At 47.2% G+C, this 26,767-nt stretch overlaps 1 protein-coding gene across 1 annotated transcript in view; it reads right to left on the minus strand.

Annotated features, from left to right (window-relative positions):
• The window catches only part of SLC22A2 (solute carrier family 22 member 2), a 32,217-nt gene extending 10,948 nt beyond the window's left edge, over positions 1–21,269 (minus strand). Inside the window, exons 1-9 of the mRNA XM_040238929.1 lie at positions 20,524–21,269; positions 18,391–18,494; positions 13,129–13,283; positions 10,590–10,758; positions 8,324–8,438; positions 6,675–6,781; positions 4,350–4,564; positions 3,422–3,530; positions 2,384–2,496 (exon numbers count right to left, since the gene is read on the minus strand). Coding sequence (XP_040094863.1) covers positions 2,384–2,496; positions 3,422–3,530; positions 4,350–4,564; positions 6,675–6,781; positions 8,324–8,438; positions 10,590–10,758; positions 13,129–13,283; positions 18,391–18,494; positions 20,524–20,919 — 1,483 coding nt within the window. The 5' untranslated portion in view covers positions 20,920–21,269. The remainder of the gene's footprint in view (positions 1–2,383; positions 2,497–3,421; positions 3,531–4,349; positions 4,565–6,674; positions 6,782–8,323; positions 8,439–10,589; positions 10,759–13,128; positions 13,284–18,390; positions 18,495–20,523) is intronic.
• Between the last annotated feature and the right edge of the window lie 5,498 nt (positions 21,270–26,767).

Consider the following 26,767-nt stretch of genomic DNA (forward strand, 5'->3'; position numbering starts at 1 on the left):
CTGAAATAGAAATATAGGCCTCCAGTGCGCAGTGGTTCAGGGCACCGGCTGTAGCTCTGGGCACCAGGGTGCTGACACCCCGAGTGCTGACACCCCGAGCACTGGTCTTAGAGCCCCGAGAAGTTCTAAGATCTCCCAATACTCCAGGCACCTTTGCAGAACGTGGGATGGTGTCTCCACCTCAAATGCTTGTTATGAGGCTGAAATGAGTTCATATTTGTTAGGTGCTTAGAAAAGTGCCTGGCCCATGGCATGAACTTTTCCAATGTATTTGTGTGTTGGTTTTCAAGCTTCTAGATGACCATTTCCGGTTATTACTAGAGCACAATTTGCACACCATTATTGTGTGAAAAGAGAAAGAAAAAGTGTAAAACTGCTCGCTTTGCTTCCTGCTAGCTATTAAAAGCTGGGGAGAGAAGGAAACTACCAGCAAAATAAAATCGGGAATTGTCTCCTTCCCAGGTGGTTCTAGCGGTAAAGAACCCGCTTGCCAATGCAGGAGACACAAGAGATGTGGGTTCGATCCCTGGGTCAGGAAGATACCCTGGAGAAAGGGATGGCTACCCACTCCAGTAGTCTCACCTGGAGAATCCCCTGGACAGAGCAGCCTGGCAGGCTATATATAGTTCATGGGGTCACAACGAGTTGGACACGACTGAGCCACTAACACTTTGCTTACTTCAAATTTGAAATGCAGTTAAAATCCTTTATCTTTTTGATTGACAGGCAGGGCCCAAAGGAGGGTCTAGATCTGGGGAGTTCCTCTGGGTCTGGACTTTGCATATTTTTCTTGTTGTTAAGTGGTACTAACAGAAACAAAATAGATACTAAGGAGTATCTATTTTCTACCCAGAAATATCCCACAGATACGTGGACCACTCATTGCCAACCTAGGGGAGTGGCCGAGGTTGGAGTGTAAGGAAGAGACCAGAACGTGCTCCCCAAATGGAAAGGGGGTCCTGGGGTCAGGCCCCTCAGCCAGTACTGGGGGAGGAAGGAGTCTGGGCCCAGGGCTCTCAGCCACTCTGCCTACCTTGGGATAGAGACCTCATGTTCTATCAACTTGGCCATCTTGTTGTTATTAAGTTGGAACATGGAAACACTCGTCAGGTCTCTTTCGAGGGTGGGTTTTCTCAATGCTCTGGAGTTTTTGCTGATAAATCTACAACAGTGGAAGCTTCTGCCCTCACAAGTCCCTCGAGCAGAAGGAATGAGCAGAGACACGTGGGTGTGACAACACGCAGGATTGGGGGAAAGCCATTTGCTGTCCCCCTGCTGTCGTCTGAGATAGTCTTCTCCTTCCTCCCCCAGACTGTCTTGTATGCCTGTGGGGAAAGCGTTCCATTTCTGTCAAATTAAAACAAAGACTCAAAAGGAGTCTTAAAGAAGACAGGAGCGGGTGCATGGAGACCCCGGGAGCTGACACATTGAGAGGGTGAAATTACGTGTGTGGATCTGGAGCCGTGTCTGCCGGGATGCCCAGGAGGGCACCTGTCCCTCTGTCTGCCGCTGGGGGAAGAGGCAGTGGATACTGGGTGAATGGAACCTCCCAGGATCCCAGCCCCTCTCAGTCTGCAGACTTAGGGTTCAGGACGTGGTGATGATTAGGTTAATCCCTCCCGTTCTCTCCTGCGGCTGGTCTGGGAGGGGTGGACTCAGCACCCATACCTCCTTCAGGGTCGGCCGGCAGGACTCTGCCCTAGCTCCTTCAGTCTAATCACTGAGGAACCTGAGGACAGGGCGCCAGCACCCCTACAGGTGTTCCTGTCATGCTAACGCGTTTTCTTTCTTTCTTAGAAAATGTATTTATTTGGCTGCACTGGGCCTTCATTGCCAGTATGCAGGATCTTACAGTTGCAGCGTTTGGGATCTAGTTCCCTGATCGGGGATCAAAGCTGGGCCCCCTGGATTCGAGCGCGGAGTCTTAACCGCTGGGCCGCCAGGGAAGTGTGCTTTTCCCAGTCTTGGTCTTTGTTCCCCGGGTGTTGAAATTGCCCTTGGCAAAATTTTAACTGCTTCTTTTGAAGTAAGAAAGTAAAAAGAGTTTGGATTTTCCAATGTCTGGGCCTAGAGGAGATAGAAAGAATGAGTTCCTGGACAAGGAGGCAGATATCAGTGAGGGGAGAGGGTCTTTTTCAAGGAAACCCCCACCTCACTCGCCCTGGACTTTGCGTCTCTACGGGTGTGGGTCCTCCTGGGTTCCCAGACTTGAGTGCTAGCGGCTGCTAATGCTGTTAGTAACACTGGTGTTGCCACACTGTCAGTAGTACCAATGACGAGTCACATTTACTAGTTACCTGCAAGGAGAGCACTAATTTGGAGGTAGAAACATGGAGACCCCTAAAAGACAGGTTTCCTTCGGACATCTCTGAGGGTTTCTTACCGAAAACCACCAGGGGGAGCTCGTGCCAGATGTCGGTGAGTCTGTAGACCAGGAAGGGGGTGAGGATGCCCCCGATGTCACACATGGAGGAGCAGACTAGGACCCCGAGGTTCCTGAAACGCGGGACATCCGTGTTTCCTTCTGCTCATCACAGGGCCGTAGTTATCGCCCACCCCCTGCCTTAAATACCTCCCCCAATCATTAACCCAGGTGCGAGCTGAAAGTCTTCACGGAAATGATACAGAATTCCATTCGTGTTCTGCTGTACTTGTTTTACATTAACTTTCTCGAAGATGTCTCACCGGGGGCGGGGGCAATTTTGGATTTGTACTTTCATCACCGTCTGCCCTCCCTCTGCTCTGCCACCCTGCATGGGCTGTTCTCCCGCCTGTGGCCATTCGGTCATCCCTCGCCATGCAATGGCTGCCGTTCTCCCCACGTGGTTCCTGCGTTTTACCCCAGCCGGGGAGTGTGAGGTGTGACCTGCCTACTGCCTTGAAATGGTCCCATCCTCTCGAAAAGGAAGGTGACTTCCCTAGAGATACCAAGTGCAGGAGGTCAGAAAGAGAAAGCCAAATACCGTATGATGTCACCTATATGTGGAATCTAAAATATGATACAAATGAGCTTATCTACAAAACAGAAGCAGACTCACAGACACAGATACCAGACTGCGGTTGCCAAGGAGCATGGGAAGGCATGAGAGCGTTGGATTGGGGCTTTGGGGTTAGCAGAGGCAAAACTATTCTATACAGGATGGATCAACCACAAGGTCCTACTGTATAGCACAGCGAACTGGATCAAACATCCTGTGATAAATTGTAATGGAGAAGAATATGTAAAAGAATGTATATATGTATGTATAACCGAACCATTTTGCTGTACAGTAGAAATTGACACACCACTGTAAATCAACTGTACATCAATAAAATAAATTTCTTAAAAAAGGTGAGTTGTCCTCTGTTGGCACCTGTGGTCATTCTCACCAGTAAACAGATGTCCCAGCTGCCCTCCTCGCACTGAGGTGGACGTACGCACCTGATGAACGTGGGGTACAGTTCCGCATTGACCAGGCAGACCATCTCATAGGCCATCGTGATCCCCATCCGACCCAGGCAAGCAGCCATAACTCTTAGCCAGTGTAGATCTGAGGGAAAAACACATGGCTGACGCGTGTTGTGCAGGCTCCCGGGTCGCCCAGAGGGGCTCGGGGGCAGAGGGGAGGGGCAAGGAGATGGTGCATCTGCCAGAACGGGACAAGAGTGCACCGTCGGTGCTTCTGCAGACTCGGGGTGGCTCTGCAAAATCTGCAGTGTCTGCTTGTGTTAGCCTCACGGTTCTAACACACTCCTCACTTTAGACCTCAGTCGTCAATGACACCAGAATGACACTCACTTCCAAAGTTCCACCAACTTTCGTCTACAGAGGTGACCCAGAAGAAAGAGCCTGCTCTCTGTGCTGGCCCAGCTGGATGGCCTGAGGCATGGGTCCTCCTAGCCTCTCTTGTTGTATTACGTCAGAGAACCGACTCTTTGCGACCCCATGGACTGTAGCCTATCAGGCTCCTCCGTCCGTAGGACTTTCCAGGCAAGAGTACTGGAGGGGGTTGCTACGTCCTTCTCCAGGGGAACTTCCCAACCCAGGGATCAAACCCAGGTCTTCTGCATCACAGGCAGATGCTTTACCATCTGAGCCACCAGGGAAGCCCAACTCAGAGAGCCAGTGGGGGTGATTATGTCACATCAGGCCATCAAGGGGTGCCATGGCTCTTATAGGCAGAGTTGCCATATGCGTTCACTCAGGAAAGTCCCAGATATTTCATTCATTCTTTCCAAACAGACTTCCATGCTGAAAAACATGGTCTTCCTATCAAAGGGCTATGCTTCCCGCTTCCTCCCCCTGCCCTCGCCCCTGGCCCCTTCTTAGGGCCTTGGCAGATAAGACCCCAGCTTGGCTGGGCACTTACCCTCAGGGATAAAAACCGAGGCTAGACAGGCTGCCCCCGCCACCATATTTGATATAGCCCATGGATAACGGCGACCTATGCGGTCAATGGTGAGGATGATGAGGAAGGCGGCAGGGAACTCGACCAGGGCAGAGTAGAAGAAGTCCAGGTAGATGTTGCTCCCCGCAAGGCCCATGTGCATGATGAGGCCCTGGTAGAGAACAGAGCTCGTGAACCTGAGCAAAGAGGAGAGCTCAGATCAAGACAAGCACCGTGAGCAAGTCACCAAAAGCTTGACTGTAGGACACCTTTCTTTGTCATCTTATTGCTTTTCCCTCCATTCCACTGCTTTTACACCATCTGACCCATTATGGTGACTGGCTGTAACCGCAGAGTCTAGAAAGGGAAAGAATTAGGCTAACATTCCCTGGCCAAATTGAAAGGCGAGAAGCAATGTCTTCGTGGAAGGATTTATTTAGTAAAACTGTTTCAGGTTATTAAGTGGTTGTTAATCTTTTCTCTTTCTGGTCTTCTGAAGTGAAGTGAAGTCGCTCAGTCGTGTCCGACTCTTTGCCACCCCATAGACTGTAGCCTATCAGGCTCCTCCATCCATGGGATTTTCCAGGCAAGAGTGCTGGAGTGGATTGCCATTTCCTTCTCCATTCTGGTCTTCTAATGACTACTTAATGCACACATTAGGAACACAGTGGGAAGACCAAGTGGGAACCAAATTCCCAAATGGATACAGCCCCACTTTTGATGATTTATCTTCTGACATGATACAGACAACATTTTTAAAATTAGTTAATTTTTAAAATTGAAATATAGTTGATTTATAATGTGTGCCAGTCTCTGCTGTACAGCAAAGTGGCTCAGTTATATACATATATGCTTTCTTTTTTAATATTCTTTTCCATTATAGTTGATCATAGGATACTGAATCTAGTTCTCTGAGCTATATGGTAGGTCCCTGTTGTTTATCCATTCACAAACAAGACTTCGATGATGTTTTTGGTTTTGTTGACTGAAAGTGTTGAATGTCTGCAATGGAAAATATGAGGATAATGAGGCCGGGTTTCCCGATGCATTTTGCATGCAATATTGTGAAGGCTGCTAAATTAACTCCTGGTAAGCTTTGCTTTTGTCAGTGACTGTGGATAGTCTTTTATTGTTTAGCTGTCCCGTGTGGCATGCAGGACATTCAGGATCTTAGTTCCCCGACCAGGGATCAATCCCGTGCTCCCTGCAGTGGGAGCGTGAACCACCAGGGACGTCCCCTTCTGTCAGAGACTGTGAAGCATCATTTGGCTGCTCTGTGCCCAGTGATGTCACTCAGTGAAGGGAAAGCGTGCTGCGTGGTGCAGAGGCTGGTGTGGAGCCCGCGGCCCAGCGCTCTGGAGCAGTCTGCAGGCAGTGAGGATGCTCAGACTTGCTACTGGATGTGGAGTCAGCGGTTATACCTGTCGGGTAGTCTTGTTTGAGAAGTTTACTTATTTACATTTTCTCCAGGTGGAAAAGAAAAGGCCTTGCAGTAGAGATCTATACTCATATCAATTAATCTATGCAACAAGGACCTACTGTATAGCACCGGGGACTCTATCAGTATTTAGTAACAACCTGCCAGGGCTTCCCTGGTTACTCAGATGGCAAAGAATCTGATCTGTCTGCCAATGCAGGAGACCCAGGTTCAATCCCTGGGTCAGGAAGATCCCCTGGAGAAGGGAATGGCGGCCCACTTCAGTATTCTTGCCTGGAGAATTCTCATGAACTCCTCTCCTTCTCATGGACTCCTGCCAGAGGAGCCTGGCAGGCTGCAGTCCATGGGATCACAAAGAGTCAGACACAGCTGAGTGGCTAACACTTCTACTGCTTCTCTAAGGGAAGAGAATTTGAAGCATATATACATATATTTGAATCACTGTGCTGTATAACTGAAACTAACATATTGTAAATCAATTACACTTAATTTTTTAAAAATCTATACCAATTGTCTCAGTGTGACATTAGAATCCCTTGGAAGATTTTTAAAGTATTGGTTCCTGGTTACTTGCCTTGACAATCAAGTCCGTGTCTTGGTGGGAGAGGAGTCTGGCCTTGGTATTTTATAAGCTCCCAGGAGATTCTTAAGGTAAAGCCAAGGTTGAGAATATAGTGGTCTATGTGTTGGGTCTGTAAGCTAATTTCAACATCTGCCTGACAAAAATATAAATGAGCCCACTTGCAATCCACCACTGATGCTGACTGGACCTAGGCTACGTTTTGAAGGTACTCTTGGTCCCTCCCTCTATGTGGATGCTGGAGATTAAAAGGATTTGGGGAGATTTTAAAGTGGAAAATAATCCTTACCAGTTGTACATCAAGATCAAGGTGTGTTTCCTTATTTGAGGGGTTCTGACCAAGTCAAGAAATGAAGGATTCAACTTCTCGCCAACTTCCTCATCAGGTCTGAGGCTCTGAGAATATAAACAATAGCAATAGTTTTGTATATTTCATTACAGCGTCCCAGGGTCACCCAGGGAATATAATACCTTAGACTTGCTAAATGCTTTTAATGTGCTCAGAGCTAGCTAAGCCCTTCACACACATTAACTCATTTAATCAATATAACCACCCTACAAGTTAGATTTTATGTTTTTCGCTGCGTCTCACAGAAGAGGATACTGGGCTACAGAGAAGCGGGGTAATTCATGCATATATATTATGGGATGCTGTTGGTAAAGTGTGGTGGGGTAACACTGAGGTCCTCCAGTGACCCTGAGGGCTGAGGGCATTTACACAACCTCTCTGCACACCCAGACCTGAGTGAGGCCCAATAGGAGACTGCTCAAGGACCTTGGCACTCAGACCAGCGTTGGCATCACCTGGGGCTTGTTAGAATGAAAGGTCTCTGGGGACTTCTCTGGTGGTTCAGTGGCTAAGACTTCAGTGCAGGAGGCCTGGGTTCGATCCCTGGTCAGGGAACCAGGTCCTGCATGCCAAATTTCATATGCTGCAGTGAAGATCAAAGATCCTGCATGTCTCAACTAAGACCTGGTGCAGCCAAACGAATAAATAAAATAAAATATTAAAATAATAAAGAGCGAAAAATCTCTGGCCCCAGCCCAGCCAGAGGGAAATGCACGTTCACAGGTTCCCCTGGTGAATTGAGAAGCCCACTCTAGAAGGACACAGTCGATGCTGGACCGGACAAGCTGGTGTTGGAAGAAGCCTCCAGGGAACCAGCAATGACCGGACTTAGCGTCCTCACATGAACTCTGACTGTGAGGGCAGACAGTGACCCACGTGTGTTTTATTCCCTGGCCAGTGTCCAAGAGGATCTGAATTCTAAGAATCAGTGCTATGCCAGTTGTTCATGCAGAAAAAACAATAGGTCCTCTAACCACCCAGAGAGGAAGTGAAGAAAAAAGGCCTCTGAGTCTCTCACTGTGAATGTCAGGTCAATCTCAGATTTGTACAGGTCACCCATTTTAGAGCTTCATCAAAAATGACTTGCTATTATGTCAATATAAATTCCTAGTAAGCGTGATTTTCTCTTTACTAGGTCCTGTCAGGTGAAAAGTTTTAAATTAAAGGTGATGAGGTCTACTAAAGGGGAAATGCTAAGTGCACGGAAAATGGACAGTTTGATTTGTTCTATTCAAGAAGGCAGGGGGGTGTTTAAAATATTTTGGGATAATTTTTTATCTAAAATTTTAAAAATTCTAAGGAATTATTGGTGTTTGAAGATTCTTCCCTCTGTACTGGGGCTGAGGGCCAACACAGTCAAGAGATGAACAAGATAGAAGCTCCTCATTTGACTTTCAAATGACTTTTGGTTTCCTTTGATGTTTCCCATCTGCTTAAAATATTCTACTGGGAACCACAGAGCTTAGTACAACAGAAATATCCTGCTGTGCATGGGAGGTGGGCCCCTTCTGCGGCTCCCTGTGGAGACAGTGCACGCTTTTTCCTCCTTTTCACAGTTCCCTGCTTTGCTACTTCAGCCGCTGGCTCACCTGAAGAGATCCGGGCAAGGGTTTTCCATTTTTCTTTGCAATATGCTTAATGATCTTCATGGCTTTTGCATTTTTGTTCTGGGAGATCAGCCATCGAGGAGACTCAGGTACACACCTGGGGCACAGAAAAAGTGTCATCAGTGCTGTTAAGTAGAGGGGAAAATCCTACTTGGCCCTCCACCTGCTCAGTGGTCACAAGCCAATTTCTGGGAGGGGCCTTACATAGAGAGGTTTGGTTGTTATCTACAGAGGAAGTAAAATTGTGTGGAGACTTCACAGTAAAGGAAACCATCAACAAAATGAACAGACAGCCTACTGAATGGGAGAGAATACTTGCTAGCTATATATCGAATAAGGGGTGGATATCCAAAATATATAAAGAGCTCATTCGACCTGAGAGCTAAAATCCAAACAATTTGATTTAAAAATGAGCAGAATGGGACTTCCCTGATGGCCCCAGGGGTTAAGAATCGGCCTGCCAATGCAGGGGACAAGGGTTTGATCCCTGGTCTGGGAAGATGCCACATGCATTGGAGCAACTAAGCCTGTGTACCACAACGACTGAGGCTGCACTCTAGAGCCCGTGCTGTGTAACAGGAGAAGCCACCACTGCGATGAGAAGCCCGTGTACGATCACTAGAGCGTGGCTTCCACTCACTGCAACTAGAGAAAGCCCACGCACGGCCTCAAACATGCAGCACGGCCAAATCTTTTTTTAATTTTAAAAATAAACAAAAATGAACAGAGCATTGGAACAGACATTTTTCCAAAGAAGATATACAGATGGCCACTAAGGACATGGAAAGATGCTCAACATCACTAATCATCAGGGAAAAGCAAATCAAAACTACAGTTGAGATATCGCCTCAATCTGTTAGAGTGGCTGTTATCAAAAAGACAAGAAATAGCAAGTACTGGCGAGGATATGGAGAAAAGGGAATCCTGGTGAACTATTGGTGGGCATGTACATTGGTACAGCCACCATGGAGAAAGGTATGGAATAATATTAGAAATTGAACTACTGTATTATCCAGAAATCCCACTTCTGAATATTTATCTGAAGAGAAAAAACAGCCCAAATACCTGTTTTCTACTCTTCATCTTGAGTGATCTTTTGAAAAAGCAGCTCTATTGTGGGGCCTGTGAAATAGTAAGAAAACTAAATTTGACTCAATTGAGTAAAAGTGGCAAGAAGTGCTTCAGAGATGGTCAGAACTTGGATAATACCTGGCCCTTTCCTGTCATGCTAAAGCATTAGGTCATTCTGGGGAGAATAAGACTATTGAAAAATACTTAAGGCGAAGACTAATGAGGTAGACCTGGGTTTTTTCAGTGCAATGCGAAGCATGGACTAGAGGATAGGAAAGCTGATGCCAAAGAGACCAGTTATGAATCTGTCCAGAAAGCCAGGCAATAAATAATGAGTTCCTGATGAGAACAGGAAAAAACAAGGGGGTGGATTCTGAGATAGAAATGGGGTAGAAAGGATAGAGGGAAGGAGCTAAGAATCACCCTCAGAATATTACTGGCTTTTGGAGGAGAAACAGGCTTCCTGGAAAGGGTTTAGATGTTAAATCCTTAGACAAGGCACGTAAGGGAAGAACAGGTGGCTATGTCCAGGAAGTAAATAAGTGGGTTTTTGCAAAGGAGATTTGGTTGATAATCAGCACCCTTTTTACTTTATCTCAGATAACCTCACATTAGGAGTTTTTGAGAGTTTCTGCTATTTCCATGTTTCCCTTGGGCAGGAATGACTGACATTTCACTTGCTCTGTTAACTCTGATTGATTGGTATGGTCTGACTGGGGTGCCACATTGGCCTAATCTGGGGTAAAAACTGCTGTGATTGACTGGGGATGTCTGCTTCGGACCTGGCAGGGCAAGTGGTGACAACAGCGTCACCCTTCACCTTCTCCATCTTGGAGTTTCTTCTGAGGAGAGGCAGAATAAGAACAGTACTATTCTCAGTCTCTTCAAATGGTATTACGGCCACTAGAAGCTAATTTTTAAAACCACATAAATAATGTGAAAATGTGAGATCCAAGTCATAAAGCTCTTTGTTCAAAGTGAAAGAACATTTGGTTTCCAGAGGGGGAGACAGGTGGAAACTTGTCATTTTCAGCCCTGAAACATGGACCTGGGTTTCCCGTGAAACAAGAGTGAAGGGCAGCTTAGGCTGGATGGATGGTGTGCATTGGGGGAAGAGAGCCTTTTTAGTTAGATGTAATATTCCAGTTTCTTTCCTTTTTGTTCCACGTGGACTTACCAGTAATAGAGCAAGAAGCAGAAGTTGGGCAGAGTCACGGTGAACTGAAGCCACCTCCAGTGCGGAAGCACATAGGCCACCCCAGCAAGCACAAGGAGTCCAACCGTGAAGGCCGCTTGGTAGACAATCCCCACTGTCCTCCGGTATCTCAGCCCAACAAATTCTGTAACTGTGGAGAGAACCCAAAGGGCCAGCACCAGTCAGTACGACAGTAAGCTGGCGATCCAACAATAGGACAACTAGAATGCCAACCTCGAAAATGTGGTCCAAGCTCCAGAATTTTCTATACAGCTCTTAGAAAACATTTAAATGTCCTTTGGGACCTATTCTGTTATGATTATTGCTATTGTGTTAATATAAAATCTCATAATCCCACATTACATGGAATAAGCATTGAATTTAGAGCATAGATGATTTTCACGTAAATGAATAGCTCAGTATAATAGCTCATGTCCTCTTAACATGAGTTAAACATTTTCTTGGCCATCCTGTTAATGTGTGCAAATGGCTTGAAAACCTAAGGGGTGGGTTTCCAAGTTGACTGAAGTCAGCTAGTACTGGCTGGCAAGAACTAATTTTTAAAAATTTAGGAATTTTGCAAGCTGATTTTTAACCCATTGGCATCTTAAAATCAGTCATGGTGTGAGTATTCACAACTTAGAAATTGGAAAACACCATGAATCAGGTATTTAATTCTCCAAGAACTGGTTTAAAGGCATAACACTGCACGTGGCATAATTATTGCCTTATCCTATGCCATACACCATGACAGCTATATGAAGTCCATGGTACATGGCTTTAGGAAATAGTCATTTTTATGTCACAGACATTCTAAAATTGACATGCCAGCTATTTCATGAACCACAGAATTTTGCTTGAAATGTTTGGTTATCATGTTAAAGATTTCAGCTATTTGTAAACCAAATAGAAATGTTCTTTGAAATTATTTCTGTGAAGTACTGTGAACTATCCAAGAGTACTTACAAATAGAGATGAAATTGTGTACATAATAAATGGAAACATCTGTCTTTCAAAGTGGTTGGGGTCATAGATGAGGTCTTGGGGTAGCAAGTAGAAAAGTAGAAAAAGGGTGCATGGCAAGGGCACCATAAGGACACTGGAGGGACTGGAGGAGAAATTACTGAGAGGAGGCTGAAATCTACATCCAAAAGCTACATATTTCGATATCATGTCTTCAGAGGCCATGTTCCTCATCAGATAACCGCATGCATTCATCTCTTTGTTGTTCTCACATAGATCAGGGGACTACCCTGACAGGCACTGAAAAGTATTGAAGGTGCCATTTCCTCCTCATCTCATAGAATCCCCCAAATTTACTGGCCCCTCTCCTGGGCCTTTTTTTTTTTTTTTAAATTAGTTTTTTTTTTTTTAATTATATAATTTTTTTTTTTTAGTTTTTTTTTTAATTATATAATTTCCTGGGCCAATTTTTAAGCACAGATATTCTAGTTCTCTTGTGTGAAATGAGAGATGTATTATTATTATTATTTAAATTTCAGAGTCCATTTCCCTTTGTGTGAATGCTACTTGAATGTACCCAAAAGAAAAGCAATGATGCAGTCAATTCCCAAAATCTAAGTGTGGTGGTAATTCTTCTTAATATCACTTTAAAGATGCTCTGCTGTTATAATATAAATATTCTCCTATAATCCATAGAGCTTAAGCATAACTCTGGCTCCTAATGAGTAGGATGTAAATGGTTTTCCTGGTCCTACAAGTGGCTTGCTGAGGACCCGAGATTGACCACAGTACTTGTATCCTCAGTTTCCTTGCATATAATTTGAGGATAACTGTGGTTTGCTAGAGTGGATGTACTCAAACTAATAGTCTCTTATAAATCTAGCATGTTTCTCATTGAATGTTCTCTCTGTATAGCCTGGTACTAAAGTTCATGGGGTTCAAACTAGTCAGTCCTAAAGGAAATCAACTCTGAATATCCATTTGAAGGACCAAAGCAAAAGCTCTAATTGTTTAGCCAGCTGATTTGAAGAGCCAACTTGATGGAAAAGACCCTGATGCTGGGGAAGATTGAGGACAAGAGGAGAAGGGGACGACAGAGGATGAGATGGTTGGATGGCATTACCAACTCAATGGACATGAGTTTGAGCAAACTCCAGGAGATAGTGAGAGACAGGGAAGTCTGGCGTGCTGCAGCCCATGGGGTTGCAAAGAGTCAGACACAACTTAGTGGCAGAACAACATTCAGAAGAGCCTGGTAGGCTAGATTTTCTCTCTATGGAACACCCTAGGGTACAGAAAACAAAAATTCCTAAAGTGTTATGTAAGAATTTGGATGGCGCACTGTTTACTCTCAATCCTGTTTCATTGTTTTCTTTCTAGGAGGAATGTAGAATGAGTCTAGTGAAAAGATTTTAGAAACTCTTTTGATATAGAAAGAAAAATCTTTCAACATTGTCTTGAAGCTGAGTCCAGTTTTCTGTGTAGCTTCCCCCACCAGACTGACTGTATTTTGCTAGCCAACCTTTGTTCCCACAGCTACAATCACAAGTGTTCTTACTCAGGATGTAGCCTATTAACCAGCCTGCTTTGCTGACCAGTCCTTGAATCAAGCGAAAAATTAGCATCCATGTGTAGTTTGGGGAGATGGCCATGAGCACTCCAGATGAAGCGTTTATGAGGATTGTAATCAAGAGGCAGAGCTTACGGCCAAACCTGTGAAAAGAAAACGAAGAGAGGGAATGGCATCAGATTAGATTCACAAAAGTTGTAGAAAATTCACACAAGCTATGGAACTCTAACTAAAGTGGGGTCAACTCTGAAGGATGGAAATTCAAGGGTACAGATTGACTCCCTCCAAGAGAATCCCTGACTTTGGGTCTGTTCCGTTAGCCCGATGTGTAAACAGCGAGACCCTTTCTGGGCTGCAGAATCTCTCAGCCTCACACTGTGGAGGGTACTCAGGGAGGGGAGATTCTTTGAACTCCCCGGTCCTGAATGCCCCAAGGGCCTATCTAAGCCTTCCATCATCACATGAGCTGGGCCTCTCCATGAACAGACTCAACGGCCCACCCAGGAGCTTTTGCTTTAGAACAAACAAAACTCAGCATTCAGTGAATTTCCCTATCCATTTCAACACTGCCTTTGGACTTCATTGTATTTGCGTGTCTCCATGGAAACGGTTGTTTGTACCCTCACCTCACGTGTTCCCCTCCCTTAGGCCTTTGTCGTGGAGTGCCCTAGCAGGATAGCTCCTGTATATTTTATTATGGAGACTTGGGTTTCATTGGTTTAAGGACCTGGGAGTGTCTCAGTACACAGAGTAGAGGAAAATGTGGGAATCTGGGCGTAACCTTGTCTTTACGGAAACAGAACAGGACCGTATGCTTCCTGCCCCCACCCCACATCACCATGCCCTCTGCCTGCCTTCTGTCTGCAGAAAACTTTAGTCAAAGAATGAGTTTAATCAGAGAAGTGAGAAATGCGGAAACAAAGCACAGCAATCAAAGGAGACTAAATAATAGTAATGTCATCAAGCACAGTCAAGACCCTTAGTTCTTTCTCAAGGGCTATAGATAACATTCTGAGCCTTACCCTGTGAGCTGTCTTATGGATATTATTAATGCTTTAAATGTGAAACTTAAGGATCAAGCAGTCCCATTGGGAATCGATGTAAATTGCCAAACTTCTTAAAACTCTGTGTTGACTACATCATTTTTGAATTCTCAGTCAACTATTCCCCACTGTAAATGTATACCCACTTAGCCTTTTATCCACAGCCTTCCAAAGTCACAACTCGACACAACGTTTTAGCCTTTCTTTCCATGTTCTCCTACCCAACCCCCTTCACGTATCCTCAAAGAATTTATAAGCATGCGTTCAAATGAGATTTCTTCAACTTCCAAAGTTGACTTGGGTGACCACAAAGCACCTCAACTGTGCTCCCCTGGGTGACAAAATCCCATGGCTGATGAGAGGGGGCATTCACCTTTTGAAATTCAGAGCATGGGAACCTTCAGAAACTCGAATCTATGAATGCAGTTCACTAGGGGACAATTTCACAGATGGACACAAGGCAATTAAAACAGTAAGGCAGGGCTGGAAGGAATTCTGGAGGTTCGGGAGACTGGTTTGAGACATCCCCACCTTCCTGCCCTCCTACAACAGAACCACTTAAGTGGTTAAATGAAAGAAAGAGAGAAAATCAAAGAGAGTGGGTGGACTCCTGTACTGCTGGCTTCATAAATCCTTTAGCTACCTGCCACTCTGACTGTGGCCTACAGATACGAGTATTGCCAGCAGGTGGTTTGAAAGGCAGATCCTCAGGCCCACTCCAGACCCAATGGATCAGAATCGTAATTCTAACAAACCCCCCAGGTGGTTGACATGCACGTTAACATTTGGGAAGCACTGCTTTCATTTCATTGAGCCTCAATCTCCTGTGCAAACTGTGGATAGTAACTCTCCTCTTCAAGGCTGTTAGGATCCTAGTGAGATATAACACACCATGATGTCCAGTACAATGACTGGCACATAGTAGGTAGGGGACAGCTTGCTTTGGAAGATTCCACAGAGTTGGGTAAGCCTGACTGCAACCCACTGGGACTTTGATTCTGTTTGGATCTGGTTCCATTATGAAATCTGAACACCGTAGTGGTGACTCTCAAGAACTGACTGATAGACTTTCAGAAAATTTGTGAGCTGAGTGTTAAATGGACCGTTATGAAAAATGAAACTTTACACTTACTCTAAAGTAAATTGCATTAAAAGCTAGTGAAATAAATATGCAAAACAACTCTTCCTGATTATTTTACTGTGTTTGAGTATTCATCTATGCTCATGAGGTCTTTCACATCTTTTTGTTACATTTATATGGTGGAAATGCCATAGGATGGTACATATTTCTCCAACTCTGTGTTCATGACCTCACTTTGATAGCTTGAAATGGACCTCTATGGAAGCATCAACAGCATGGAGATCAGCAAACTCTACAAGTCAGGGCTTTCTCCTTTAGAGAGTCAGTTGTTAAACATTCATAAGCCTGATGGGACTTCTCTGATAATCTAGTTGTTAAGACTCTGCCTTCCAAAGCAAGAGGCATGGGTTGACCCCTGGTCAGGGGACTAAGATCCCATGGTCAAAATAAAATAAAATAAAACATTTACAAGCCTGACATTAAATTACTGATCATTGGCGTAAAAAGCCTGGAGTCATTGATCGATTACTTTCTTGTGTGAGGTGATTCTCACGATCGTTCTTCAGGCGGTTTGGAGGATGAAGCAAATGAGACATCTTATAAAAGGCTTATTTCCAAATTTTCTAGCATATATCTTCCCTCCCTCCCACCTGAGGGTTGCAAAGCTGACCCTCAGAAGTCTGGCTTGGTGTTCCTGGCTTTCTTCTAAAAGACACTTCAGCTCTTAAAAGACTCCTCAACCCTTCAGCTGTTAGGTCATATTTTGAAAATTCCTTATAGCAATCTATTTTGTTTAATCTGTAGCATCAAATGGGTTCCCATGAGATTCTTGTCCCATTGTATAAAACCTGAGAGTTGTTCAGAAACAGCTGTTGAGTGTGCAAAAGATAAAGCGTCCTTATTGGACCCCTCTGGCAGTCATCTTATTCCATACCCTTATCTGCACACAGCAGAAGAGAAAGGGGGTAATAACCAACCAGACTTCAGACAGTTTAAGAAAAAGAAATAGAGGGATGTGCACAGCTTGTGGGGGGCAAAATGATGACTCATCAGCTTTCCACAGGAGATTTCAACAAAGGGAACAAAATGATGAGGTCATTTAAGAAGGTGGATAACCGCCCGGGGATTGTAAGTCAGGAATGCACCGTCAGGAGAGAACTATAACCCGTTTCCTACTCTCTGAGTGGGATGGGAATAATTAACTCATTTATTTAACCAACTGTGAAGCTCGGTCACCTATTTGTTCACTTCCGTGCTGGCGAGTTGAGTGTTAGAGTCTGCTCTTTCCAGTGAGGGTGAGAGTGCAGAGGGAGCCAGGGGCCAGGGGCCCGAGCAGCCACATGCTGGAGCAGGGTGGACTCTGGACCGCCCTTGTTAGGGTGCTTCTCCCTTCTTAAAGGGTCATCTCCAAACCACTGCCCTCAGTTCAGTAGCAATACTAGTGAAAGCAAACACCCTCCCCTTGCACCTCACCAGCCTCTTCGCCACACAGAGTCTCAAGAAGAGCCTCTGAAAGAAGGTGCACAGGCAGTTACAGAAGAGGCATGAGGCCCAGGGCTGCCTCAGACCTAGCGCCCCCTCTCAGTCCCCTCCTGCCTTTTGCCACAGGGAGTCCTGGCCATGAACATTCAGATGCCCCTGAGGTGTGACTGACTCAGCCAGCCTTATTCATCTTTAACACATTTGCCGGTTTTAATCCAGACAGACAACGCAGTATCATCAGACAAAATGTTCCACCTGCGTTTCATATTAAGCTCACAGGTATGGGTTTATCTGTACCAAAGATAGAGTTGGAGAAGGCAGCAGGCATATTTACCATTTATTTCAGAATTAAACATGTGTAGTTTATAACAAGTTATGAGACTATATATTCATTGCTCAGTCACGCAGCACCATCTCACTAGGTGACTAACAGTTTAAGAGGATGATACTGTTTAAAATGTTGCTCACACTGCCTGGCATAGAAAACACAGCCAGTAAACAGTGGATATGATAGCTCTGATGGCCAAATTAGCTAAGGTGCTTACCAAGTATAGAGCCGATTTTTCTATTCCTCTCCCTTTGTTAGTCACTCAGTAATGTTCAACTCTTTGTGACCCCATAGACTGTAGCCCGCCAGGCTCCTCTGTCCGTGGGATTCTCCAGGCAAGAATACTGGAGTGGGTTGCCATGTCCTTCTCCAGGGGATCTTCCTGACCCAGGGATCAAACCTGGGTCTCCTACATTGCAGGTAGATTCTCTACTGCCTGAGCCACCAGGGAAGCCCTCCTTTCCCTTTCTCGTTAGGGGACTCTTAATAATGTCTAATTGATCATTGATCAATCAGATCAATGAGTGAAGATGCACATTATGAGGAACTTTCAGCACAGTGAACGTGGGATTACAAAACGATGGATAAATGAGAGACCCAGGAAGAGCTGGATTGGTACGAGCCACTGAAAACAAGGTCCTGAAGATTCAGACCCAAGTGAGAAGACCACCGTCCCACCTGGAGAAATCTCCCTTCATTTATCTCTTGGGACGTGACATTATGGAATCAAATATTTACCTCTGTCAGTGTGGAGACTCTGCTTCCTTTTCCCTGTTATATTGTACCTTCCACACATATATTGGGTTAACCAAAAGGTTCATTCAGAGTTTTCTGTAAGATCATAAGGGAAAACACAAAGGAACTTTCTGGCCAACTCAACAATTCCATCTGGCTCTGGGGCCCCGATTCAGGAATCCTGCACCCCCTTAGGCTCAGGTAAGAACAATAGTGAGATTCTACCCGGCTTTGGCACTTGAGAGGGAAGAGGCCCCAAATGTGGATGACAGGGGGGATGGCAGGAAGCCAAATGAAGAATCAGGATTATGAAAGGGACCCAGTCATCTTTCATCTGTCATCTCTCCCGTCTCACCCTCAGCTTCTGGACGACCCACAAGGAAACACTTCCACCCGATGCTGAAACACCCCTCGAAGAGCCCCGAGAATGAGAAAGTACAGACAGAGCAGGGAGAAGTCTAAGACTGTCATGACCATCCAGGGAAGTGTGGCCGGTGTGCTGTGGGGTAGGAGGGCATTCAGGCAGGGGCGGGTGCTCTCCTCCGACGGTTTCAATCCCACCACTTCTGTGGCACACCTACCTGTCTGCTATGTAGCCAATACTCATAGAACCAATAAAAAATCCTACATTCACCACCGACTGAAACAGGTCCAGCATCCAGGAGTCGGCACACACTAGGTTAAACTGTGAGGGGCCGCAGGGGTCCCGAGTTGGGAGAGAAAGAAAACAAAGTCCTGTTAGACACGACTCAGCCCAGGGGAACTGGGAGGCACTCCTTGTATCGCACTGAGTGGCTGGATGACAATAACCCAACCCTCTCCTTGCTTGTGTTAATTTTCTTTACACAATCTGAAGATTTGACCCGCAGTCTGTTTAGCATTCTACCTGGTGGTATGTCATCAGGCTAAACTCTATTTTGGCTAAATCAGCTGAAATTAGGTAATTACTTGTGCACAAACCATTCCTCTTTCTAATTTCAATGCACAGAGGCAAATAGGTCTGTGGACATGTTACAAGTGCTGCCTCAAGGAAGTTGGGAAGTTTGGTGTCTCTTTAAATTAGGGGAATTAGCATCTTGCGCGTGGCTGTGGCCTTTGCTCGCATTTGGAACAAGAGGCAGTGTTGTAGGAGTCGCCGGTGCCGGCCCGGAGTTTGGGAGATCCGGTTTCTAGGGCTTAAAACTAAGTTTCTCTCTGTGCGTGTGTTGTGTGCTCAGTGGCTTGGTCGCATCCAGCTCTTTGCAAACTTATGGACTGTAGCCCTCCAGGCTCTTCTGTCTGTGGGATTTCCCAGGCAAGAATACTGGAGTGGGTTGCCATTCCCTCCTCCAGGGGATCTTCCTTGCCCAGGGATTGAACCCATATCCCTTGTATCTCCTGCATTGGGAGGCACAGTCTTTACCACTGAGCCACTTGGGAAGGCCTTCTCACTGTCTGGGATAAAATTTTTCTCTGCCCTGGACCTCAGTTTCCTCATCTCTGTATGAATGAGTGAGATGAGCCAAGTTGTAAAGCCTCTTAAAAATTGTACGGTGTTAAATCTTCAATCCTTCACGTTTCATGTAACTGTCAGACCACTTTAGATCCTTAGAAAAGGCTCTTCTACCTAAATGTCTGTTCAGACAGAGTATCTTCACATCGTCCAAGTGGTCCTTTTAAGTTAAGCCAAGCACCTGGCTTTCTTTGTAGGATAATCTTGTCCCCCTATTTTGCTTTGCCTCCAATAAAATCATGTCTCACTATTGTATATAAAACAGATAACTAGCAGGGACCTACTATAGAGCACAGGGAACTCTACTCAATATTATGCAATAGTCTATGTGGGAAAAAAATCTAAAGAGTGAATGTATGAATATGTATAAGTGATTTACTTTGCTGCACACTTGAAACTGACGCAGTATTGTAAATCGGCTCTACTCCAATAAAAATTTTTTTAAACAGCAAGCCTCCATTGTTTTCCTTTTAATGGAAAAGAGGCCTCGCAATCATATGTATGTCAACTGTGTGTGTTAATGTTGCTCATTTGTGTCCAACTTTTTGCGACTCCATGGACTGTAGCCTGCCAGTCTCCTCTGTCCATGGAATTCTCTAAGCAAGAATACTAGAGTGGGTTGCCGTTTCCTTCTCCAGGGGATCTTCCCAAACCAGGGCTCGAATCCAGGTCTCCTGTACTTCAGGCAGATTCTTTACCCTCTGAGCCACCAGGAACGGACAAGTGTAGGAATGTCAAGTGTGGTTTTTAATAAACTAATAGTACCATAGCAAAAGCTCCAACCCCAGATAGTTTGACATATATCCTTTGAGCAAACTAAAGAGAAGAAAGTTAACCATTGAGAGAACAGTACATTGTAAGGCACCAATCAGGTGAGTTCTAGGAGCTGTCGGCTGTCTGTCCATTCATATGACCTCAGGTGGAGGATACAGCTTCCAGAAATTCAGCCTGAGGCTTGGAAATTTCCCCTTTCCTGGCATTATTTCCAGCAATTCTGATATGTTTTTCTTTATTTCTTATACTGAGACTTTCATACACTAGAATCATTATGGCCATAATTTGAAGTTTCAACTAACTCACACTCTAGACAAGTAAGAGGCGGTATGTTTTGGTTGGAAACGAGGATTTTATGAGATCCTCTGATTCCACGTCTGGGCTTCCCCGGGTTCTTCCTTAAGGAAAGCTGCACTGTTTATCTCTTCTAAGTCCCCCGGTCACCTACCTCGGTCACAATGGAGGAGCCGGACGTGTCGTACACCCAGCCCTGCTCGCAGGGGCCCAGGAGCAGGGGGCTGCCGTTGGTGGCCAGGCCTGCCAGTGGGGCCAGGCAGCTGAGTGCGCTCTGGTTCCAGTCCACCTCGTAGCGGAGGCACTGGCCCTCGGGCCCCGGGCCCGGCACCGTGTAGTTGAGCTCCTCCTCCAGGCTCCAGCCGCATCGCCGGCTCAGCTCCGCCACCCCGGGGCTCTGGCAGCGGTGGTCTGGGGTGAAGCCCAGGAAGACGATGCCCACATAGATGGGGGTGAAGGCGGCCGAGAGCAGACAGAGGAGGAAGAACGTTTGCTTCTGGAAAAAGTTGAATTCCCCGATGTGCTCTAGGATGTCGTCCACCGTCGGCATTATTCCGGCAGAGAGATCCCGAGGTTCTTTCCTGCGCTGCTGCGTTGTCACTGAGCGAGGCTGCAGCCAGCTCAGCAAAGCCCCGACCAAAAGTCAAAGGGTGAGTGTACTCTAGAAAGGGGACCAGCCTCTGGTCCAGACCTCTGCTGGTGGGACCAGCTCCCAGCCAGGCGCTTCCCTGGCCCCTGAACCCTGCTGCTACCCGGAAGAATCCCAGGGTGAGATGCTGTGTTTACTATCGCATCCCTCCCGTGTGTGTGGGTCGCTCCCTCACCCAGCCCCACCAACGATCCTTCCTATGTCCCCCACGGGGAGAAATCCAAGAGCTTTCACGTATCACAGCCCTGTTAATCTTTCTCTTAGTAAACCGAGCATCCAGGAAATTAATACATTCATATCTCACCCACACAGCCGACCTTTTCACTAAGGTGTTGCAGGGAAACGAACTGGATTTTGGCCATGTTCCCCGGGTGCGGTGTGAATCACAGTCTCCGACCAGAGTTCTTGTCTGGATTTGGGGGGTCCGCAAACTGGATCGCTGGACTCCCACTACCAACCACAGCCCGTGACTTGGCACCAGCTGGGGCTGCCAGTCCCAGTTGATTTCCCCGGATTTCCCCATCTTGCTCTTTCAAGGACAATTTGGCATTCCTGCCTTTGAACCCTGCAACTGCTTGACCCGATTGTGAGGAAAGAATAATACGTCCTCTCCACATGTAGGTCAAGTGGAGATGCAGGCAGGGGTGGTCTTGTTCTGCTGCCTTTTTGTCTTATTTGTTATTTCTGCCTGTGATTGGTGTGGAGGGTACTCTTTAGGATGGCATTGGCCGCATCCAAGGGCAAGGGAAGCAGGCAGACATCTTTCCTGGGTGGGGGTGGAAGGATCCTCACCAAGGTGGGCAGCTGCCACTTTAGGAAGGTGACTTCTTGATATATCTGCCTATTAGAACACCATAAATCTAATCCTGTTTACTTTCTTCTTCTTTTTCTGTTAGGGTCTGTTTTCCTGTGGCTAGAGCAGCATGTGTCTAAAAGTAGTGACTCATAGAAGTCCTTCTCCTCAAAGCAGCTGCAAACATCTTTATTTAAACAAAGCAAGAACCCGGGTGCCTGTGGGGTCCCTGTCTGCCTCCTCTGGGTCCTGCCGGGCTCCTGGAGGGGCTCTGCTTGATGGTCATGGGCTGGGGGTGGGGCTCCTGCCATCACTGACCCCCATTTAAGTGAGTGGATTCAGACTCTAGAACCAAGAACTGGCAGTATTTCTGGCACAAAGTTGTAGCACAAAGCTTATCCATGCAGCTCTACCCACTGACTGTTTGATGTGCTCAGTCACTCAATCTTGTCCGACTCTTTTGCGACCCCATGGACTGTAGCCTGCCAGCCTCCTCTGTCCATGGACTTTTCCAGGCAAGAGTACTGGAGTGGGTTGTCATTTCTTCCTCCAGGGGATTTTCCTGACCCAGGGAAGGAACCCATGTCTCCTGCATTGGCAGGTGGATTATTTATCACTGAGCCACCAGGGAAGCCCATTCAAAGAAAAAAAGAGAACAGAAGAAGTGAGACTTGAATTGAGTTGCTGGCTGTACCCGAAGTGGCCAAGGCCAAGACTGGACCATGCTGAGCAGGGGTCTCGGCTTCTGAGGGAATAAATTGTCATGACCTAAAAGCACCAGCCCCGCAAGGCCACGGCTTGATCTGCATCCGTCTTGGATAATAGATGATGGGAAGGATTTCCAGGGAGATGAGGCCACAGCCAGTTGCCTGAATCTGGAGACGAGTTCCAGCTCTTTGCTCAGGAGATCTCCAGAGGCGAAGGGATTTTTCAAAGATGAGAAAGTCATGAATAACATAAACAGCAGAAAAATAATGCCAACCAGCGAAAAGATAAGGTGATCCTGGGCAAGAAAAACAAGGCTTGAACTTCCATTTCCAAGAAAATGCAGTAGATAGCCTTTTTCTTCCCACTGAGTACAACAAAAACCCATGGACAATTTATGTAAAACAATCACCAGGAGTCGCTGTACACTGGAGAGGAGGCAGACCCGGAGGGCACCTCTGGGCCCAGAAAGTGACATGGGCCCAGACCGGGTGCTGGAGAAGCAACAAGCCAGAAATACCAGTGGTCCCAACCCAGTACCATGCGAAGCCCCAACACAGGCCTGCTCTCTCTAGATTCCTGGGAGTAAGTTGGAGCTTTATCATGACTGCAATGGACATCTATATATAGGAGATCACATTGTCTCTTAAGCAATCCCAGAACTCCATTAAGATGAAGCACCGCTTTAAGAGTTGCAGTCTGCAGTTCTGCGGTGTGATCTTGTCCTCTGAACAAGGATGCTGAGCACCCTGGACGTGGTTCCCCGGCTGAGAATAATTAGCAGGGACCAGCGATTGCCTTGCCTCACCACTGTTAAACTTGTGGATCTCTCAACAGGATCCTCAACACACAGCCAGTGGACCTTGGAAGCTGCCACCTTCACTGCCCAACACTCGCTACTGATGGGCAGATCCATCTTCACCGTGCCTGTCCACATGTTCTCTACCTACTAGCCTGGTTCTCGCCTCCAGAACTACCAGAACAAGACTCCACTTCCCTGAGGGGACCCCTCCATCCTACCATCGAAGTCTGTGCATTGCCGAGAGTGACTCAGGGAGGCCGGAGCGGCTGGCAGGAGTCCAGCAGGGCCAGCTGGGGCTTTGGTCTTGCTCCTCCACATCCAGCCTCTTCTCTCACCCCAGGTGCCGATGGTGGAAACTAGAGGAGGACCATCAGGTGGCAGAGAGTGTGATGGGGAGGAAGGGAGGAAAGAAGGACCCTCGGGTCTGCTGAGCGTGTGCTCTGCTCCAGGCAGCCTCTGAGGAGCCAAGTCTTTCCTGTAATAAGGAGATCATTTCCACAGGGTGTGAGTGCCCCTGATTTACAGAAGAAGACACTGAGGGTCAGAGCGGTTTACAGACTTCCTAAATGTCAGCCAGTAAATTAAGGATGAATCAGACCCAAGGCAAAGATGTCCCCACATCTCCCCTGCCTTCTGTCATTTGCTGGAAGTGACATGAAGTGAAGTGAAGTGAAGTGATAGTCACTCAGTCGTGTCTGACTCTTTGCAACCCCATGGACTATACAGCCATGGGATTCTCCAGACTAGAATACTGGAGTGGGTAGCCTTTCCCTTCTCCAGGGGATCTTCCCAAACCAGGGATTGGACCCAGGTCTCCCACATTGCAGGCGGATTCTTCACCAGCTAAGCCACCAGGGATGCCCAGTGACATGAGAACGGGTGAATTCAAAAGTGAGCAAGGTCCTAAAACTCAACTCTACCCCCAGGGACCCAGAGGTGGTCCTGACCGCCTCTTACAAACCCCTGCACCCTGGATTTGACTGTTTGACACAGTCCACTTCAAGAGACCAGATCTTCACGCCATGAGCCAGAGGGCACCAGGTGAGGGGCCAGAAGGTTGCTTGCCTCGGAGAAAAGATGTTGAAACTCGCTGTGAATTACTTACAGTACACGACCAGATAAGGAGAAGGCAGGACCTCAGATCACTTACAGCTTGGCCATGTGACGCTTTTCCACTGAAGGACTGGCACAGGAGCAAAGCCCACAGCATGGCCACTGTAAAACCCATCCTCTAGGGGGACAGACGGACCCTACAGCAAAGCCACACGGGCCCTGAGCAGGAAAGTCACAGTGCGGGGGGGAACAGGGCGATGGGGTAACTCCCCGCTTACTGCCTGAGTCTCTTGGGTCCCCACCACTTCCTTTCTGGGGGTGCCTACACACCCAGGAGTGGGGCACGAGGCTAACACGATCCCATGCTGAAGGATCACTTAATCCGTATAATCGGATGAGTCATTGTATTGAGTCGGAAGTATTTCTCGATCTTTTATCAGGCTCTTTTGAAATGTAAATAAACACTGTCCCCAGATGCTGTCTTCTGACAGCACCCAGGAAGGCTAGGTGCACCCAGGCTGACTTCTGAGCTCTCCCCACCAGAGCACCAGTGGGCACCTGGAGGTGTGAGTCCTACCCAGGGACAAGCCAGAGTATAGGCAGTAGACTCCTGGCAGAGAGAAAAAGGGCGATGTGGCCTCCAGCCAGTGGTGCCCCCTAGGTAAGTTGGAGCCCACCCGAGACCAGGAAGATTGGAGGCAGGTCATCTTGGGGTGATGAGGGCTGTGTGTTCTCCAGGCGGGTCACAGGGGTAATGATGGCACCAGACCAGGCAGGACCGGAAGGGGAGTCCACACTTCCAGACCGTGCCCATCCTTGCCCTCGAGCACCCATGTCTGTGGGCTGGTTCTGTTATGCCCAGAGTCCGAGTCCCCAAAACTGAGAGAATAAGACGTCCACAGCAATGCAAAAGCATGAAGGGGTTTTATTTCTAGCTCGAGCTAGGGCTCCCACCACATCCAACGCAGTGGAGTGGAGCAAGAGCCCCGAGCCCAGATTTACAGCAGTATTTATAGGTTTTAGAACAAAGACAGAGAGTTGGCAAGGGCTGATTGGCTGCAGGAGTTTCCTAGTATTTACTACTTGGCTAATCTTTACTGGCTGCAGGGGTTTCCTGGTATTTACTAATTGGCTATTGGCTGCAGAGGGATGTCTTTTACGTCCTGATAAACTCAAACCAGGTTACGGGGAGTATGCTGATTAGACAAGTCCTGGCATCCATGGGGATGACCTCACTGGGCAATGATTCAGCTTTTCCCGTGAGTCCTACCTTAGTCCCTAAAGCCTATCATGGCGTCTGTTAGGTCCCAACAGTTCCTAACTTGTAGTCTGGTGACTATGCCTGAGTCAGAGAGCTCTTGAGCAGGACCACTCGGGACCCCCCAGTGCCGTGGCCTCTGCCATCAGCCTCACCCACAAGATGTGCTTCACCCCTCCCTTCTGCCTTCCCCCTCCCCACCATCCCCTCCCGGTCCTGAACATGCCTTGCCCCTCTTCACTGCCTGGCTGCCCACCTGCAGACATGGGCCACAGTGGTAGGAGACCAACCCTGACCCAGGGGGCTTCCCTGGTGGCTCAGCTGATACAGAATCCACCTGCAATTCAGGAGACCCGGGTTCAATCCCTGGGTCTAGAAGATCCTCTGGAGAAGGGAATAGCTACCCATTCCCGTATTCTTGCCTGGAGAATCCCATGGACAGGGGGGCCTGGTGGGCTACAGTCTATGAGGTCGGACACGACTGAGTGACTAACACTTTATCTTTCAGGCCCTCTGGAAGGAAGGACCTGAGAGGACATCGAAACAGCACCGTCTGATATGTCAGTTCCTCAGAAATGTTTGTCCTGCCCGGTTCCCTTCATGTACAGGTGAGCCCACCGTGCGTTTGGGCCTTAACAACTGCTGGAAAGATCTTCCTCATCCAGCATCAGGAGTCATCTTCCAGAACCTTCCACATGCTTTGACATTCATTGTTCTTTCCTTTGGGGTCAGATAGGTTAGGTTAAAACTTTCTTATGCAGAACTTCCCGTATTGGAAGAGGGCTTTCTTTGACCTCAGAATATTCTCTTTTCCAGAGTAAACATCCCCAATCCCTGGTGGCAGGGGGTCTATTCTCCTCACTACCGGGAACAGCCCTAAGGTGAGCTCTGGTTTCTCTCTTCCCTTAACTTGCAGAGTCCAGGGCCTGGCACACCACTCTGAGTGGGGTCCCTGGGGTGCTGGAGAGCTGGGTGCTGCCTGCTCAAGCAGGAGTGGGCCGACCCCAGCAGGCGGGCAACTCCTCTGTCAACCCTCCTGCCAAGGGAGGGCTGACGGGTCCTCTCCTTGGGCTTCCTGCGTTGAGGAAGTCTCTGATTTTGTTTATCTTTATTGGGTCTGTTTCCCCCACGAAAGGAT

Source organism: Oryx dammah, unplaced genomic scaffold, assembly GCF_014754425.2.
Source record: "Oryx dammah isolate SB20612 unplaced genomic scaffold, SCBI_Odam_1.1 HiC_scaffold_4, whole genome shotgun sequence".
Classification (NCBI taxonomy): Eukaryota; Metazoa; Chordata; class Mammalia; order Artiodactyla; family Bovidae; genus Oryx; species Oryx dammah.